This window comes from Gymnoscopelus microlampas (genome assembly GCF_963454915.1).
Source record: "Gymnoscopelus microlampas genome assembly, chromosome: 9".
Lineage (NCBI taxonomy): Eukaryota > Metazoa > Chordata > Actinopteri > Myctophiformes > Myctophidae > Gymnoscopelus > Gymnoscopelus microlampas.
In genome coordinates, this window is record NC_139946.1 from 22,100,500 (window position 1) to 22,118,737 (window position 18,238).

Below are 18,238 nucleotides of genomic sequence, written 5' to 3' on the forward strand. Positions count from 1 at the left end.
CTGGTTCATTGCAACTAACAATAACAGGAAACAAAACAATTATCATATTAGTAGATAATAAAAAACAGTTGAAGGGATACGGTTGTATTTAAATCAGAGTGGTGTGAATTTTACAAGATTTTGCTACACAATTTAAAACGTCTCATCCTTTCATCCCCATAAACTGAAATAAATCATGCAGCACCTGAGTCCTAGTAGTGTTGCTCGCTACGCAGTGTTGTTACTAAAACAGTAAAGATTTGCCCCAATACTGTATATGAATCATACAGTTTCTTATTGCATTCAATAGAACAGCAGCATTTCTACATTCTAAAACATTGTACATTATAGTCACTTAACAAGTTTACAAAATGACTATGACATCATTACTAGGGGAGTATTATTAATATGGAGTGATGTGCAACAGTGCCCCCAAGTTGTCAATACAATGTTATTTAACATTAGCAGTTATTTTATTTTTTGATCGGCCATCTATACAGCCAAAAACACCCCATAGTATATCACCGCCCAAACATTGATATAATAGAAATAATACCTTTGACAATGACATTTCCAGGAACAAAAGACATGAATAAATATAAATGCAATAATTATTAAATCTAAAAAAGTAAGCTTTAAAACATAAGAGAAAAAAAAAAAAAAAGAAAATAACAATAAATTACACAAGTTATCAGTAAATAAAGAACACAAGGGGCTTGCCTGAACTCCTTTTTGGCTTAAATTATTGATAAGAATTGAATGATGTTCAACATTGGCATTCCCCATTCAGGTGTACTTCACACATGGCATTACATGTTTTGTGAATATGGATTGTCTCTATGATCACAATGATTGAAGTTGCTGACTTTAAATAGAGCTGTTTTTATCATCATTCAGGGTGAGGCTCCAGTGGTCCCTGCAGTTCCACTGCTGGGCATGAACCTCACCATTATGAAAGACATTCGTCTCTGGCATATACAAACTCCTCGTCTTTGGTTTGTTTGTGCTTGGGCTGAAAGATACAGATCAACACACAATAATGTAACGGCTGTCACTATATTTAGTTAACATTTCAAGAATCTTGCAACATGGACAGTTGGGCAACTACTGGTACCTGTTCTCTGGGATTAGGTGATGAGGGTGGTGCAGGTCTGAAGTAGATGGTGTTTTAACTGGGCCACATTCGGGTGTGCAGAAGCTTGTGTGGGATTCACATTCATTCAGCCATTCTGGAGCCGACACTGCACTACCATCTGGCTCAGCTGTAAAGGAATTAGGTACTGTGATTCAATACAAAAGTAGACAGAATACTTTTCCATTAGGTAAGCTGATCTTAGATATATCCAACTTGGCCCGTGAAACATTCTAACTTAGTTCAAACAAGTAAACAAGGACACATTTCAAATGGTATTAATTTTATGACTCACATATTGAAAAGGCACTTTTAGACTTTGACATCTGAGGTTTCTTTGGGTCTGCAAAGGGAGTCAAGTTTAAAAACTGATGTTTGAGCCATGTTGCACGGTCATCCTCGAAAGACTTCCTCTGCAATTTAGACAGGACACAAGTTAAGAGACTAAAAGTCATACCATTTCAGCATGCAATATACACAATGTTCAATATTTCTTAACACAACTGACCTCTTCCAAGAATATACCAACAACATTTGATAGCAAGTTCATTTCTTTGTGTGTGTTCTTTGCTTAACCCATTAAAACCCGGAAAGCATCTGTGTATAAGAAGCGCGTCACTTCCTGCCGCACTATTCTGAAAATGTTTGTAAATCTTTGAATATGTACATTTTTTAAAGCGAACATTTTTAACTAAATTCTTTGCTTCTGGGGGTCCCTGGAACAAAAAAAATGACATTGGAGTCTGTGGCCAAATACATATCATTTTGGGGGTCCTTGATATGAAAACGTTTTAGCACCACTCATATAGCAACATAGGTTTTTCAGAAAGCTGTTAGGATTTAGAATCGGCCTCAGGTCTTAATGGGTTATGTGTATGCCAATTGCTTGGTGGGTGGTTCAAGGTGACTTAACTTCATTGCAAAAGCACATTAGAATACTGTCCAGAACAAAAGAGTAACTACCACAAACCTGTTCGCTCAATAATGACACATGTATGAGAGCACTTTATTTGCCACACAGGATATTTAATTCATCACATTTTAACTTTTTCTTTACAATGTTTTTTATTTTAAACATACCTCATGGCTCAGTCGTATGGCTGCCTCAGTGAAGTTCCTTCTCTCTTTCTCCAAGTTCCTTCTCTGCTCTCCAAGGGTCTTCCACTCCTCTCTGAGGCGCTCCTTCTCCTCCAGCATGTAGCAGTCGTTCAACAGCGATGCCGTCTCTTCATCACATGGAGAACTCAGCTGCTGCTACAAGACCAGAGGGAAGGTGTAACTATGATGTTGCAAGAGCACCACCAGATTCTCTCCGTCTGACTGGGGCCGAGAGTGGAGAGTGGAGAGTGGAGAGCGGCGTGGTTCTCTGCTGTGCAGGAATTTACTGTTAAGCCCTTTAGAGGGGTTTTGATCAAGACACATTTCTGCGAAATAGAGTAACTAAGTTCTGAAGTTACTCGTTCATCCCCTGGGTCACGAAAATAATTTCTCTATGGAGAATAACATTGGGTCATCTTAGAATCGTCTTATATAAACATAGACATTTACAAATTGTCCCGGCGCTATTGTCAGGTAGGTGGCTCTGTATCGTTTACGATAGTCAGTCACTCGTATTTGATATAGTCTGTTTCTGGTGGAAATGTAATTAATTCGGCGTCGGTAACGTTAGCGTTTTCTCGCCGTTAGTTGATGCTTCATATCCATGAGTCAAACTGCCGTGCTCTTTTTTTTGGGGGGGGGGGGGGCACAGTTCTTACATGACGCGATATTAAACACGTCTATGGGAATTCAGAATGGGGGGGGGGGGGGGTGTGACCCAGGTAGGATGCGTAAATTACGTCAGACTTTGGTGCTCTATGAATCACTCGAAGAATAGTTACATTTGATCATGCGTGTTGGTAAATAATGAAAACCATAATTACATTTTAGGCATATAGCAGACACTCTAATACAGAGCGAGTTACAATCATAGATATTTTCCGTAAATATGAGTTGAATATGAATGACAATGTTGCCGTTCCATTGTTTTCAAAATACAGCCCAATAAAAACTAAAAAAAAAATACATTGCCTTGGCTACTATATTAACTTCAACTGCTGCCTTTCAACAAACAAATAATAAATTGTTATGCCAGCCTGGCTCATCTTGTATTAGCCACCACCACACTGTGGCTCAAACTCATATTGCTGCATGAAAGATTAACAATAGGAAGAAGTAAATGTATTACACACATACCTGTAGTAATTGTTGTTGTGAATGAATAAAGTCTTTGCACTGTTGGATCTCCAGGTTCAGTCTGTCCATCTCTTTTTCATGAGCCTCCCTTGGTATTGTGTTCATATTGGCCCGCTCACCCACCTGTGCTAAAGATGCTGAACAATCAACATACATACAGAATAACATTGTTAGTTCAACCAAGCCTTGTGATTTTGTTTATCATTTAATTGGGCTGGCCTGTTGATATCACACAAAAAAAAAGAAAAATCAGGATAGTTCTGCCATTCACACTCACACACAAGCTATTTTAGTGCTGACCTCCAAATTGCTATGATAGAACACATACACGATAGGAAAAATACTGGTATGCAATGACTTTAAGTTGCTTTTCCTACATCAACCAGTAGAGGTCACTGCTGATCCATGACTGCTGATTCAACAATAAGATCCCCTCTTTCCCTTGGTACAGGTCAGCCTAGGCAGAGGAAGGTTGTCAAAGCAGCTTATCTCACAACCCCCAATAGTACTGTTATCAACTTACCTTCAACACATAGTTTTGAACATAGCATTCATTTTTGTATATATAGCGTTTGAACCACTTGATATCACATTTGGGTGATATCTGCATTGAGAGTCCATGGTCTGGTATTCCTGGAGGGGCAGAAGAGCCCTAGCATCCTGGTCCAGTATTCACAGAATGCTACAACAAAGGGGGGCATGTCTGTCTCCCACTTGAGGCCAAGGCCAGCCACCTTCGCCGGGAGAGCACACGTTGCTTCTGTAAACACCAGTGGCCCTTCTGAAGCAGCGCTGCCAGTGTTTTGAGGGCACTCCATGTAAGAAAATCATGCAAGGAGTGCAAACTGCTTTTCCTACAGCAACCAGTAGAGGTTGCTGCTGATCCATGACTTTCATGTTTACATTCAGTTCAAACAAGTCCTCTCTCATCAGCTCGGCAAATGTCTTTTATTGTATTTTTTTAAACCATCTGCTATGACAAACTTTCTTTGTTTAGGCTATACCAATTCAGGGATGTGGAAAAAAGTAACACACAAAATAGGAAAAAGGTATAACAGCAGAATTCTCCTTGAGTGAGTGAGGAAGACTACCTTGGCTGTCCAGTCTCTCCACGTGGCTCTTGAGTCTCCTCCACTGAAGGCGAATGCTGTTGGTCAGCTTTTCACGGGCATGGACGCAGGACAACTCTACACTGTCCTTACTGGAATCAAACACTTCCTCTTCTTCCTCCGAGTCAGACTGCTATAATAAATGGGAATGACCAATCAATATACTGACTTGACTTGCAAAAGGTCAATGGAAAACAGCAGCATCCAAAAAAAAGGGTCTGGCCTCAGTTATACTATAATTTGACTATAGTAGTCTGAACCTGTTTCATTCTCTAAGCCTTCATCAAATCCGGTCATCTTTGTCAGTTTGTAATCTTGTGGACCATAAACATGGGCCATGTGGGATCATCCAGTAAACTACCTCTGTCTCTCTACCAGTCACTTTAGCAATTCCTCACAACAACAAAAAAAAAAAAAAGTGAATTTTGTGAAAACAAATATTATCATGTTAAAATACATTTTGTAAATACATTTCCATCTCTAGTTTTGTGTGTGGAATCTGTAGTCGTTATAAATTATATGTGGTTAAGTGGGAGCAATGCCTCTCAAGATTAACTCATTAACAACCCATTTAGACCAGAGGCCGTTTTTTCTAAAAACGACTTCTAAAACCTTACCTACGTTTTCTTAAAAAGTTCAAATTCTTACTCAAAAAACAAAGAAGAAGAATTGTGTTGCTATACGTATAGCAACAACTAATGAGACAAAGAGGTGGCTCCCGGATTGAAAGGTATAACAAAGTAAAGGTTACAACAGGTCTAAATGTGTTAAGAGCGGGAAAGCCTCTGTGTCATTTCAGATTTTAACCATTATTTTATACTTGAACTATTAAAAAAATAGCAGATATACAAGCTCATAGCGAGTCACTTCATACCGCGCTACAAGCTTGTAGATCTGCCATTTTTCAAAAATCGTGAACATTTGTGAAAATCTTTGAATATATATATATATATATATATTGTTTTAAAGTGAAAATGTTTTACTCAACTCTTTGCTTTTGGGGGTCCCTGTACAAAACAAATGGGGGTCCTTGACATAAAAGTAAGTTTGAGCACCAATGATATAGCAACATACGTTTTTCAGAAAACTTGTTGTTGTAGAATCAGCCCCAGGTCAATGGGTTAAGCAACAAAAAGATATATATAACTAGGAAAAAAAGAACATAGATAGAACACAATGGGAAGACTGTGAAAAGAGAAAGGTAAAAAAAAAAAAAACTTGTCCAACCTGTCCTGGACCGTCTTCATGCGTCTCGCGTTTCGGTGTTGGTTTCTTTGAGCGTAAAATTGACATCATGTCTCTCTTCATCTGCTGCAACACTTTCTTCAGCTCTGCGTTTTCCAGCAACAGGTCTTTCTGACGGCTATCGTAGTCACTCAGCAGAGTCCTGTACATCTCCGCCTCATGTCTTAGGATGAGAAAGATCAGAATCTGATCAATGGATTAAAACATAATAGTATCGAACTATATTTTTATTAATTTATGATGTGGTAAGAAAGTTCAAACACTAAAAGAGGGTTGTTAAGACCAAAACACTTACTTGATCTCTGTTTTTCCAGTTTTCCAGCGGCTCCTTTTCCCATCAGCTCTCCCGATGTAATTTAATACGTCAATGGCTGAAAGTGAAAGGTCAGTGAAACAGATAAAAAAATTACAAAAATGTTAACAATGTATAAAGTTGTCATAATTGCTAAATAGGTGCAAATTCAAGCCAGCTTTAGGCATAAAAGATTTTCCATTAAACCTTGTTTCTTCTCCTTTTTGTCAACTAGGAGTTGATTCAAACGCTCTCTGAGTTTGTTGAATTCCCTTTCTTTCCTCTTCATATCATGATTGTACTGACTGGCCCGGTTTGCAATAATATGCTGAAGTTTTTGCACCTGACAAGAAAGCAATGAAAATGGCATTGTAAAACGGTATTTTCCAAATGAAAGCAGAAAATGAGGAACATTTATTTTCAGTCACACCATGTGGTATTTTTCCTTAATATACAAAACAACACAAGTCCCATTACCTCTTCTTTTTCATTTTTCAGGCAGTTCTGTACGCTCTTCACTTTCAGCTGTAGCTGACGTTCTCTCTCAAGGAGTCCCGTGTTTTCCCTTTTGCAAAGTTCAACTTGATCCTAGATCATAGGATGGCACAGGGAGTATGGGCGAAAATAAATCAATACAACCATTAGAATGAACAATAAATGATCAACTGAAATAAACTCAGTCTAAACTGATTTGATCACTCAGATGTAACTTCATAGCTCTGTATTGACAGGAAGACGTGAGTATTGACAGGTTACAATGGAAACAAGCCATAGGCTTTCTTGGGTTTAAAATCCTCTTAGCAGACCTTGAACTGTAGTTTCCTGTGCTTTTTTTTGCAAACTGCTAATTAAGTATTCAATCAATCAAATCAAACACACAGATTATGAAATGATCTTGAATTGTTTTCCTGAGTGTTTTTCTCCAGTTTTGGTGTCATGGGGGATTTGATTCCAAATCCATTACCATTTCCTGTTCTTGTTACTAGCTATTGCAAGTTGTAGTGCTAGTGAAAATATCCTCCTCTAACTAGCGTAATGGCGTTTTTTGTTTGCCAAAATTATAGTTTTGGTATGCAGTGGTGGTTATGTTCTGGATGTGGATGCTCATGGGGTTGGGCTCACCTTTAGCCGAGTGTTGCTGAGCTGCAGGCAGTCCGCGCTGCTGCTCGACTTGAGCTGCTCCACTTCCATGTCTTCCAAGGTGCGCAGGCCCCTGCGGTACAACTGAATCAGGTCATACATGCTGTTGAGCACAGCCACCACATTAAGCTCTGAGCTCCCATCGGATTCTGTCCAAACCGATGGGAGGCCAAGGGAGGACAGTTCCTGGAAAAGGGGCACATAGAGACAAAAAGAGGGACATGATGTTTCAAATTGGCTACAATGTTGCCATGCAGTGTTTTCTCTGGCATCTATTGTAGCAAACAGGATATGGGATGTAAGGGAAATATTTCATACTATTATTACTTTGTGTCTTTGTCTGTACCGTATTCATTGTATTGAAACCTTGTTTTGGGGCTGTGTTGCTCCACATTAGGGGCCAGTCATAAACCCCTGCTGCTGCCATTTGTTCATGAAGGGCAGGTAACAGCTGATTCTGGACAAGCACTGCTCTATACTTCTATTCTCAACTTAACCTGTCAGCTTAAGACATTGTTGTTATAAAGTCTATTAGTGTAGTATCTCTCTACATATAGACCATTCAAGGGCAGCTACTCTGTGTGAGTGAAGAGGGGTCCGAGATTAGTCCTCTGAGGGTGCTTTTGCCCTGATGGGGGCTTTCTTGTTGTCTAGGCCTTGGGTACAGGACAGAATAGTGTTGGAGAGTGTTTGCTTTTCCTGCTGTTGGATGTCGAAATAAACTTTGACTTATACATTCACCTTCCGCGTGATTAGTATAATTTCCCCACGACAGGGTGACAGTGCGACCAGTAAATGCAAAACAGAAGCAATGTTTTACGGTGCTTGCTGTCCTAAAACATAGAACGCACAAATAGAAATGTTGGGAAGATTCTACATGTATAAATACACATTATTGACAGATTTACCTGAAGAAGCCCTCCAGGTATACACCATGTTGTATGTATCCACATAGTAGCCTCGCAAAAAACGTAAAGCAATTTTAAATATATTTTCGTGAACGGAAATTACGAACAGATGACAGCTTCCGTTCTCAGATTTCGGGAGGTGTAGTTCCAGACTCTATATGGCATTCGGAGATTGTGGAATAGTTGTCTGGCTATGGGAGACTATCCACATAGTATCTTCTCAGCTTACGTATCTATTTGTGCCTTCAACAGTATTTTTTTATGACACAAGGCCTACCCTAAATAGTTTTGTGTACTGCATTTACTGGTGGCTCCCTTATTCCTTTTGTTATGTATTTTGGCAACTGAGCAAGCAACTTTGCCTTAATTTTCCGCACTGTTGTTTGTGTCTTTATGTAGCGCAATGTTCTGGCCTGCAATGTTTTTCGTCCGTGGAAATTGTTCGAGAGGAGGTTATATAGCTACAGATATTCATGGGATACTTCAAACTTCATCATTATAAAAAATCTCAACATCAAGCATGTTGATTGTTTGAGGGACAATAGAGCTCATTTGAATACTGTTATTTAAATGTTTTATGTTCTGTGTAAGTGGCGGCACTGCTGAATGAACAGAACAGACATAAAAACAAACCTCAAAAGATCGCTATGCTGGATGTTCATACTTAAATCTGACAGCATTACTACTACCTTACAGCAGTCAAATATAAGAATGCAACTGTTGGCCTGGTGCAGTGATCTAAATGTAGAAATACGCGTTGAAGATTGGCAGAAGGTTTGCTATAAAGCTCAAACGCAGACAATCAATACCAGATACAAGTTATTACAGTACAAATGGCTGATGCGAACGTATATTACTCCTTCTCTACTTCATCATTTTGATCCTAATACACCAGACCAATGTGTAAAATGCAATGTGGAGAAGGGTACATTATTTCATGGCAATGCTCAGAGATCATGAAGTTTTGGAAAGAGGTACTTGGTATATTATCCCAGATAGTCTCAGAAGATATTCCTATCTGCCCACAGCTGTGCATTCTGGGCATGTTTCCTGATAATCTCAAAATTAACAGTAAAAAAAAGAGTATGATTATATACTCTCTTCTCCAGGCTAAACATACAATTGCACTCTTTTGGAAAAACCCAGATAAGACATCAGACAATGGTATAGAGAATTATCAAATTGTCTTGCACTTGAGAAGCTGACCTTTGCCATTAAAAAGAAATCTGCGATCTTTCAAGAAATTTGGGGACAGTTCATACACTTTATGGAAGGTAATCCTTTAGGACGTGGGTTAATAGATGGTTCTGCTACTTTGTAATGTGGTTGTTGTTTTTTTCTGATGTTTTTGTAATGTATTTTTTCTGTTTTTCTGTTTTTGTTTTTCTTATTGTTATTATGTATGTGTATGTATTCTATGCTCTGTTTTTGTTTGATTATTTATAGACATTTAACACAAGAGCCATATTGTTATGTTATATAATTGAAAATGCTAATAAATATATTGTTAAAAAACAAAATGCAAAAATCAAAACTTTTTGCTTTCTTTTACTTTAAAAATCATGTCTGATTAGTTTCTTCATTTGAATCACGTTATTCTAGCATAAAACTCCTGTCATGGTTTTCAAAAACACAAAAGCGTTATGAATTAAGTGTGACTATAGCATAAGGTTACCGACCTGGTTGATGCATGATAAACATTCTGGCACGTTGTCCTCGGTGCAAAAGGAGCCAAGCATGTATTGGTTTCTGTGCAATGGCAGGGAGAGCACTGACGATTGGCTGAACTGTCTCAAGGGAGACATTCTACATTTGAAAGAGCCGCCAGGAACGTCCTTGAAATCTGCAGGGTGAAAAAATGTCTGTTGTCAAGCAGATATCTGGGCCTATGTTGATAAACTAGTATGCAGTTAGTAAAGGCATAGGACAGCCTTGTTCTTGCACCACAAAAGCAATGCAGTCGGTGGCCAGGAATTGAGGTTACCCAATTGGCACAGAAATAGCATATATTAATAGAACTGATCCGTCATGTGTGTCGATTTAACCTTTTCCTTACGCACAAGGCTGATATATAGAGGATCAGACTGTTCTTACAAACTACTGTAGTCGACAGAGCACTTCAACGTTTTGGCTACAGCTAAGAAACCAATGCATGATGACAACATTGTATTAACATCATGAATCATGATCCATTTCAGAACAATTTAGTCCCTTCTTTGAGTGTGTACATGTGTGACATGTGTGACAAGTGAAATGTTGGGATAACTATTACGTTGTTATATATTACAACTGACAACTGTTTGTACACACTAGCAGTAAAATGCTACTACAAATGCATTAGTGCTGCTGGTCAACAACATTTCTCCAGGCCAAAATCTTTAACAGATTACTCACCAAGGGAAGACACTGGCATCACTGCAGTGCAGTTCCTGGTCCTGAATTATCCACTACATGTGCAGGACACACTCGACTTGCAAACTCATAGATGCAGGCAGACTGAAATAGACATGTCAGATTAGCAGTGCCAATTCAACACTGTCTGGATTACAAGGGTTGACTGTGATAGATGCACTGTGGGTAAGAGAAACATGCTGCAGCCTAAACAACAAGGGAGGGAGGGAGGGAGGAAGAGCTGATTAAGAAAGGCCAAATGATTGATTGTAAGCAGTAAGTGAATACACTTCTGCATCTGCACTCAATATCCTCTGAAAGAATGCAGGCTTTATTCCAAGATTTCTTGCGCATTTAATTTACTCAAGCAAAGAACGCTCTTGTCGTCCGATGGGTGAAGAAATGTATTCTATAGTCCAAATTTACAGTTATGGCATACACGGAAAATAGACTAATTTTGCCTACATCATTTATTCCAAAAATGTAATTGTTGCAAGGAAAATCATAGAAAGTGGTAAATATGAAAGAACCAGCACTCATACTTCCACAGTGCAGAGGCATGACAATACATTTGATGTGATTGTGTGATGAAAATCCATTGTAGCATTACAAGTTGGATTTAAGCCAACATCTTAACAACACAATGCTCTTATCACCATCCATCTGACCGTTCAAATCCAAAACACATGCTGATTTAACTGCATGAAGAAAAAGAAAACAAAAAAATCTACATTTCTAACAATCCAAGAACAATTTCTCCTTCTTTTCAAAAGGCTATATCAATAAATATAAAATGATGTAAACTGATAGCTTCAGTAATCAGTATACACCATTACAGGTGTTCCTGTCTGGAACAACTAATGCATGGGCAAAATTACAGAAGTGGATGACAAAACCAAATTCTTAATTCACAGGTTTTAAATTATTCAGCAATGAAAAAGCAACAACTATGCTGCCAGTGCCATGTGTTTCGAGCACCAAACCCAGCCTTTTGGCAGAGAACAGATGGCATGCCTGGCTACGAAGCTTACAAGTCACAGACCTACTTAGCAAACTAATAAGACCTAATTAATGGACGTAACCTTTAATTTAATGGCTATTAAAACCCAGCTATAATAAAACATTTTCAAAATAACATGCTACTAGTGTTGATGATTTCGTGTATGTTGTCTGTCTCGATGAATTGAATACACAGGACCACAATGGAAACAAGCCCTTTAAGGACTTTTTCTGTTATCCTTTTTAGCATTATTGTATACCTCTATCCTAGCCTTGGATCAAGACTGTCATAGACTTTTACTTTCGTGTGAAAATAAAAAAAATAAAAATACATCTATGATCTATGATAGTTTGTATCTCTGAAATATTTTTGCAAGCTGTTAATACAGTATAATCAATCAAAATAAAACTTGTGTCACGTTAAAATACCGAAATAACCACAGACCGAGAATCCGAGATAATGATCAAATGACAAACCTGTGGCTCAGTCGGTGCTACTACATTGAACTGCAGTGACAACGTATTCAGCGCCAAGGACACGGTGCTCTGAAGAAGCCTTAACTTTGTGTTTTTACATCGCTTGGTGCCAAATTCCTCACCTCACAAAACGTCTGTCACATAATTATTCCTCCAGGGTACGACGGGTTTTGCACGGCGTTGCTTCATGCATACCCGTGGCACCACGGCTTAAAATGGCATGTTAGCGGCTTTCATTCACCACCACAGACCTGGCATTGAAACCACACAGCTTTTAGCTTCACAGAACACAACTTGTTTGCTTTAATTACTTACTCATTAAACGTGTATACCAGTTATATTCTCCACTGTCTTCTCTTCTCCGCTGGTCTGGATCCACCGCACGGCGTACATACAAAACACGACTGACTGCTGACAAATCAAACGTCGCTATCATTGGCTCCTCCGTTTCCCAGGCAACCAAACACGTGACCCTTTTCAAACTTCCGCTTTCAACGGAAGTCGTCACTGAATGGTGAAGTATACGGAAGTGCGACGGAAGTAGTCATTTTAGCGCCTCTTTCCTAAATTCCTACATCCGTCCGTGTTGTTGTTGTAGTCAACAAACACTGGGAAAGACTTGCACGGGCTCTCATCGGGAAGAACTGATGTTTTGACAATTGAAGTTATTGTTTTTTGTGTTGAAAATTTAGCTCAAAAGCATTACCTTTGCGTTGCACTGTTGCCTAGCTGTGAAAGACATCCCAAAAGAAAGCTATCAGACAGCAAGGCAGAAATGGATGGTCATGATGGGAAGATACATAATTTTACGCCCCTGCACTTGGGAAACCCTTCTCTTGCAGGTAAAGATATGGATAATATTATATTCTATGCCAAGTTGTTTGAAATGAGCATTTTGACTCTTTAATGTGATACTTTGCTGATTACATTTGCCTGCTACATTTATATGTAATTTCAGGTTTCAACATAAATGTCAAGCTACTGCCAGTCTCCAAGCAATCTACTTTCCGCCAGCCAAGTCAATCTGAGTCTAACCATGATGAAACGAGGAAAACTCAGACACGAGCCAATCAAGATGGCGCCTCCATTTGCGAGCCAAGGGCCCTTGCAAAAGTTTTAAGGATTAATAGCAGATGCTGTGTTCCTCGTTGCACTTTTTCAAAGAGACAGCAACCACATCTCGCTTTTCATAACTTTCCGGATGACATCGAAACGAGAAAAAAGTGGGTTTGTGCGATCAAACGAGATGAAGACCAAGCCTTCAGTATCAAAAGAGCCCGTACATATGTATGTGAGGAGCATTTCCAACCCGAGGATTACCATTCGTCCAAAGTGTCTGGAGGAACAAAAGTTCTGAAACTAGGTGTAATACCGTCTTGCTTCCAGTGCCCACCGCCAGCAGTTTACTTAGCGGCTTCTGAACACAACTATTGTAAAGAGTCAAACGATATAAAACTGACACTGCTCAGAATGCAGCGCGACAAGCTTCTAGAAGAATGTAAAAAGCTGGAGGAAGTAGCTCTTAGAGAGCGTTACAGTGTTCTAAGATTTGCGGATTCGGATGATGCAATCCAGTTCTATACAAGGTAGGTAACCTATACATTCACTGATTTCATAAATAAAGCCTGGCATTAAATATGACAAAACATCCGTATGTTCCACCAAACTGCTAACGTCTACAAGTACAATCACCTCTGGTCTTTTTTGTTGCCACTTGCCACTATAACCTCCTGTGTACTAACTAGACTGTCTGGGGGCAGTTTGTCTTGAGCAACTGGTTGTGTTGCTTTCAAAAACTACAACCGCTTAGAGTTAACATGGGCAACTACAGTTAATGCTTTTCTTAAAAGGATCCCCGACCCTCTCTGTCACTCTCTTTAGCTGAAACACTCATCCATGCTTACATTACATCCCGCCGCGACTATTGCAACAGTATCCTCCATGGCACCACCTCCAAAGTCCTCAGTAAACTTCATTATGGAATTTATGGAATGCATTTGCAAATAAAAAAACAACTTAATACTTCCTAAGGTGAATTTGAGCATCAAATTAATATTTTAAATATGTTTTATTTGCACATGCATTCCATACATTGAAGGGCTGGACCACACATGGACAAATGACATCATCAACTTGCAACGGGCATTGTCTCTCTTGAGTAAAATATTAACTGTTTCTAAAATAAATACATAATATTTAAGGTGTTTTTCATTTCAGTTAAAGAGGGCAATTTTAATGTAGTATGGCATATAAGGCTTATTAGCCAAGGATCCTTTTGAAAGTAACTTTTAGCATAATTCAAGTCTAGACTTGTCACTAGCAGTGAACCGGATGTGGATCCAAGGCTACATCCTCTGCGAAGCGGAACCTCAATTTGCAACTAAAAAGAAATCAGGTGTTGCGGTATAGAGCAAGGTTACCTGTGAACACAATTGCACTGTGGAATATAAAACACCTTGTTGATTATTTCTCCCCTTCAATAATACCAATTGGTATCGTATTTCTTCCCAAAATACCCAATCTCGGCACCGACCACAGTGGCGCACCTCGCTAATCATTAGACTCCCAACCCACTACCACTGGGAGTGTGGGATCGACTCCCGCTTGGGATAAACTTTTTCAGTCCGCGGACTACTTTTTTCCGCCGATAAAGTATAGTTTTGGACCATGACGGAGGCGCGCCGACTCAGCAGACCTTGAGGCTGAGGAGTCGCGCCCGAGCGCCTCCAGGCGCAAGTGCCCGCGACGACCAGCCGAAGGTCTGCTAGTCGACTCAGCGCCGTCCGAGTTATGTACCGATAGAGACAGAATAGTAAATATTTTGGTGGGGACTGCGTTTGCCCCACTGACTGCGTTTGGCCCAACTGCCACTCAAAGTGACTACTGGCCAATCACATTGCGTCTTTCCCGGGACTTAACCAGCTCTCAACTTCCGGTACACAAACGCACTACATTCCCAAAGCTGGCTACCATGGGGGCAGTGTTGCTGCTTGGAGCATACAAACTCGACAAAGTTGCAGAACCCATGCTCCAGCACACACCTGCCAGCAGGTGTGTGCTGGAGAACATGAAGCACATAGATCATGCTGGTAGGTCGCTCAAAATGACAGCAATTACCAACAGAAGCCTAATTTTGTTTAGCTGTGTTGCTCATTCCACGATTGCACGATCCTTACAAGTTATACCTTGTTGTAAAGGTGACTAATCAACGATAAAAATGATATAAAATACAATACCAATTGGAATTATTGAAGGGGAGAAATAATTGACTTGATTGAAGTTACGTTTCCAAAATCTTTGAGAAGTTTATATGGTATGCTAATGTACATGCTAAACTTTCTGTGTACATAATGCAAGTGCATTAAGTATCTCTGCCAGGCCCGGATGGCCTTAGTGTGGAGTGGACAGCCAAAGGCCGGACACTATGTTTTCGCCCTTGTCTATCCGTCCGTGAGTGAACAGCTAATCTCCGGCACCGCTGGACCGATCAGCATGAAGCTTTGCACGCTCTCTCCCAGAAGGCCAAGGAAGAACCCCTGCACCACATTTTTTTTATCTGCCTCAGGGTGGCGCTATAACATGCCACTTCATGTGTTGGCTTATAACTCCTGAACCGCAGGTCATACAATCATGACCTACGGTTCAATAATTAAAAACTGGGAGTGTGCGTGCAAAGTTTCACATCAAACGATCCAGCCGTGCTGGATATTAGCTTTTCCCAGACGGACGGACACACAAACAAAGAGACACACAAAAGGACAGGGGTGAAAACATAATATCCGGCCTTCAGATGTCCGGCCAGGTCACTAAATATGTCCATCCATCTCTCTGGCTCTCGCTCTCTCTCATATTTATCTCTCAAGAACAGATTCAGAGCTGCGCTTGAATCTGTCTGGAGCCCCGTTGAGAACCTATGCACATTGGCTACAAGTGGGCGGGCCTTCAGATCAGGAAGCAGGCCGCGCTTTACCCAATCAAATGTAGTGGGCGGGATTTACATCTGCGCGCTCGCTTCCCACTTGAACCAAAACTCATTTAACAATAGCGCCCTCGAAGCCGACAAAACCACGGAAAGTTAGTAACATTTGAACTTGCTCTTTCATCATAGAAACAAGTGGGCTTATAACCAAAACGATCCATGTTCTTTGGGAGAAATGGTGTTAGTGTTCCGTGGAGAAATATTGTTAGTGGGAATGAAAACATAGGCGCACCACCGGAAGTGAAGGGCTGAAGGCATGTCCAAACCCCGGTTTCTAGCATAGTCTAGTTAATCTCCCCCCCAGAGTCAAATGCAAAAGTGAAAAACAACAGAGGACGCTGTTTTTCCTTTTTTTTGACGATGGGTTCCCAGATTGCTCTCATATACACACACACGAACAGACACGCACACTTCCCTTGAATTTGAGCAGAGTGACAAAATGCAATCTATAATATGATAAATATGTTTTGTTTTTTACGTTTTTGTTGTTGCAGGTTTCCCACATACAACCATTTAATGGCCTTCTGGCAAGTTCTTGAGCCAGCAGCTTCACAAATGGAATATTGTAATGCTTACAAAGGAAAAAGAAATCGGAAGGTGCTAGCTGCACCTGATGGACTATCGGTAAATTCCCACTATACTACTGTCTAATTATAATTTAGGGTCTGCTGCCTACACCTAACAATTGCATTTATTTTCATCACCAACAAAGCTGTTAAGTAGTCGCAAGTGTAGTCTCGAGTAGCCAGGCAATCGGAGATCTCGGCCTATATCTGGGGACAGAAAAATGTAAATGTATGGGTGAAAACGTACATAAATTTAAGAAATAATGGGATCGCATTACCAATACGAAGACTTTAGGGTAGTCTGTCATATTGGGGTGGTATCCGAATTGGTTTTCCAAGCAGTGGGCATAGAATTGTTAGTGCTGGTTTTCTCCTCTATGTTTGTCTGGCTACACGAGACTGTTGCAAGTGACCTACCCAGCTCAAATGTTATTTTATGTGTCTATTTAGCGATTTAATAGCTACATGTGATAATTTGTGTGTGTGTCTCCAGCCCCTGTCACATATAGACGAGTTCTTCCTGTTTATGGCTCGCCTGGTTCAGGGTCTCGAGCTTTTGGATTTGGCACAGCTTTTCAAGGTGGAGCATTCCCGTGCAAACCTAATCACGAGATCCTGGGCTAACTTCCTCTACACATTTTTGGCCTCTGTACCCATTTGGATATCCAAGGAGATCATCAGAGTTCACCTTCCTGTGGAGTTCCAGTACTTCCCGGACACCCAGGTGGTCATCGATTTCATGGAGTTCCGTTGCCGAACGCCTCTCTCTCACTGGGAGGAAAAGGAGGAAGAGCTGCTTTTCGCTGAGCATGAATGCGACACCACTCTCAAGGCAATGGTGGGCATGGCACCCCACGGCTTGGTCACCTTTGTGTCCACTGTCTTCCCTGGTTCCTTAAGTGATGAAGAGGTTTTTCGGAGGTCAGGAATAATCCCTTTACTGACCCCAAACACAGCCATAATGGTTGACGAGAGCCTCAACGTGGACGACTTTGTGTCGTGCAAGGTCCATCAGCTGCCTTTCTTGTCGAAGGAAAAAGAGATTTTGGTGTACAAGATGAAGAGATCCACCAAACTCCTGAGGCTGTACATTGATCAGATGTTTCACAGAGTGAGGGACTACGCGTTGTTCAAGTCTATCGTCCCCCTGTCTAGTGCCAACAGCCTGAATCAGATGTTCACAGTGGCATGCAAGCTGGTGAACTATCAGCACTGAGCCCTCAGTAATGCCTGGTCGTGTTAGTTTAAGGTCAATGCTGTGCTATGCTGTCTGGCGGTGCTTTCCTCCGCATCATCACTGCAAAGAAACTCCTCAAGTTTTGATTGTTTGATTTCAGGTGCTTGGAGCTAAATATGTGAACCACTTAATCCCTATATACTGTATTGACCGAAGTCCTCCAGGTGTCTATATTAGGCCTGGGCTTTTTTCTCCTACGCCAACGCCAAATATCTTCGCTAAAAATACCAGATTGCTATTTTTGGTGAATGTTCGCCCCAGAATAGGGATGCTAGGATACATGTGGTTAAATTTAAAATACTGACATTGGGGGGGGGGGGGAGAAAAGGACAAAGTTGTAACCATTTAATAACTGTTAAATGCCGTTTGCTAGCATACAATAAGGACAAAACATTGTGTACTGCACTTACAGTATATTGCAACACATTACAATAAGCAATGACAACTGTACATGGGTAACAAATATGAGGAGTCAACTTGATCAATTTGTTCACATGGGTTATATTTGGAGCTTCAGATTGTCCCATTTTAAGGCCTGAGGCTGATTCT

General features: G+C 40.4%; 2 protein-coding genes across 2 annotated transcripts; one reads left to right on the top strand and one right to left on the bottom strand.

Annotated features, from left to right (window-relative positions):
• Nucleotides 1-57: 57 nt before the first annotated feature.
• On the bottom strand, nucleotides 58-12,304 carry LOC311052719 (afadin- and alpha-actinin-binding protein-like). Its single transcript, XM_084067857.1, has 14 exons — nucleotides 12,223-12,304; nucleotides 10,435-10,536; nucleotides 9,720-9,883; nucleotides 7,115-7,318; nucleotides 6,470-6,580; nucleotides 6,200-6,335; nucleotides 5,996-6,071; nucleotides 5,683-5,863; nucleotides 4,438-4,588; nucleotides 3,347-3,483; nucleotides 2,192-2,365; nucleotides 1,407-1,524; nucleotides 1,094-1,241; nucleotides 58-991 (listed from the first exon to the last, which is right to left on the bottom strand). Exons 2-14 carry the CDS (start codon nucleotides 10,451-10,453, stop codon nucleotides 847-849), a joined length of 1,764 nt encoding a protein of 587 aa, XP_083923983.1. The 5' UTR covers nucleotides 10,454-10,536; nucleotides 12,223-12,304; the 3' UTR covers nucleotides 58-846.
• A 200-nt stretch (nucleotides 12,305-12,504) lies between these two features.
• Nucleotides 12,505-18,007, top strand: LOC311052162 (uncharacterized protein). The gene is made up of 4 exons (XM_084066984.1): nucleotides 12,505-12,749; nucleotides 12,866-13,493; nucleotides 16,381-16,510; nucleotides 16,946-18,007. The coding sequence occupies exons 1-4, from the start codon at nucleotides 12,683-12,685 to the stop codon at nucleotides 17,666-17,668; spliced, it is 1,548 nt and encodes a 515-aa protein (XP_083923110.1). The 5' UTR covers nucleotides 12,505-12,682; the 3' UTR covers nucleotides 17,669-18,007.
• Nucleotides 18,008-18,238: the final 231 nt, after the last annotated feature.

Coding starts and splice junctions, on each gene's coding strand:
- LOC311052719 (XM_084067857.1), bottom strand. Junction 4,589..5,682: donor ATGAAGACGGTCCAGGACAG/GTTGGACAAGTT, acceptor CATTTATTATAG/CAGTCTGACTCGGAGGAAGA. Junction 1,525..2,191: donor CCATACGACTGAGCCATGAG/GTATGTTTAAAA, acceptor TCTAAATTGCAG/AGGAAGTCTTTCGAGGATGA.
- LOC311052162 (XM_084066984.1), top strand. CDS start 12,683: ATGGATGGTCATGATGGGAAGATACATAATTTTACGCCCCTGCACTTG. Junction 12,750..12,865: donor GGGAAACCCTTCTCTTGCAG/GTAAAGATATGG, acceptor ATGTAATTTCAG/GTTTCAACATAAATGTCAAG. Junction 16,511..16,945: donor CTGCACCTGATGGACTATCG/GTAAATTCCCAC, acceptor GTGTGTCTCCAG/CCCCTGTCACATATAGACGA.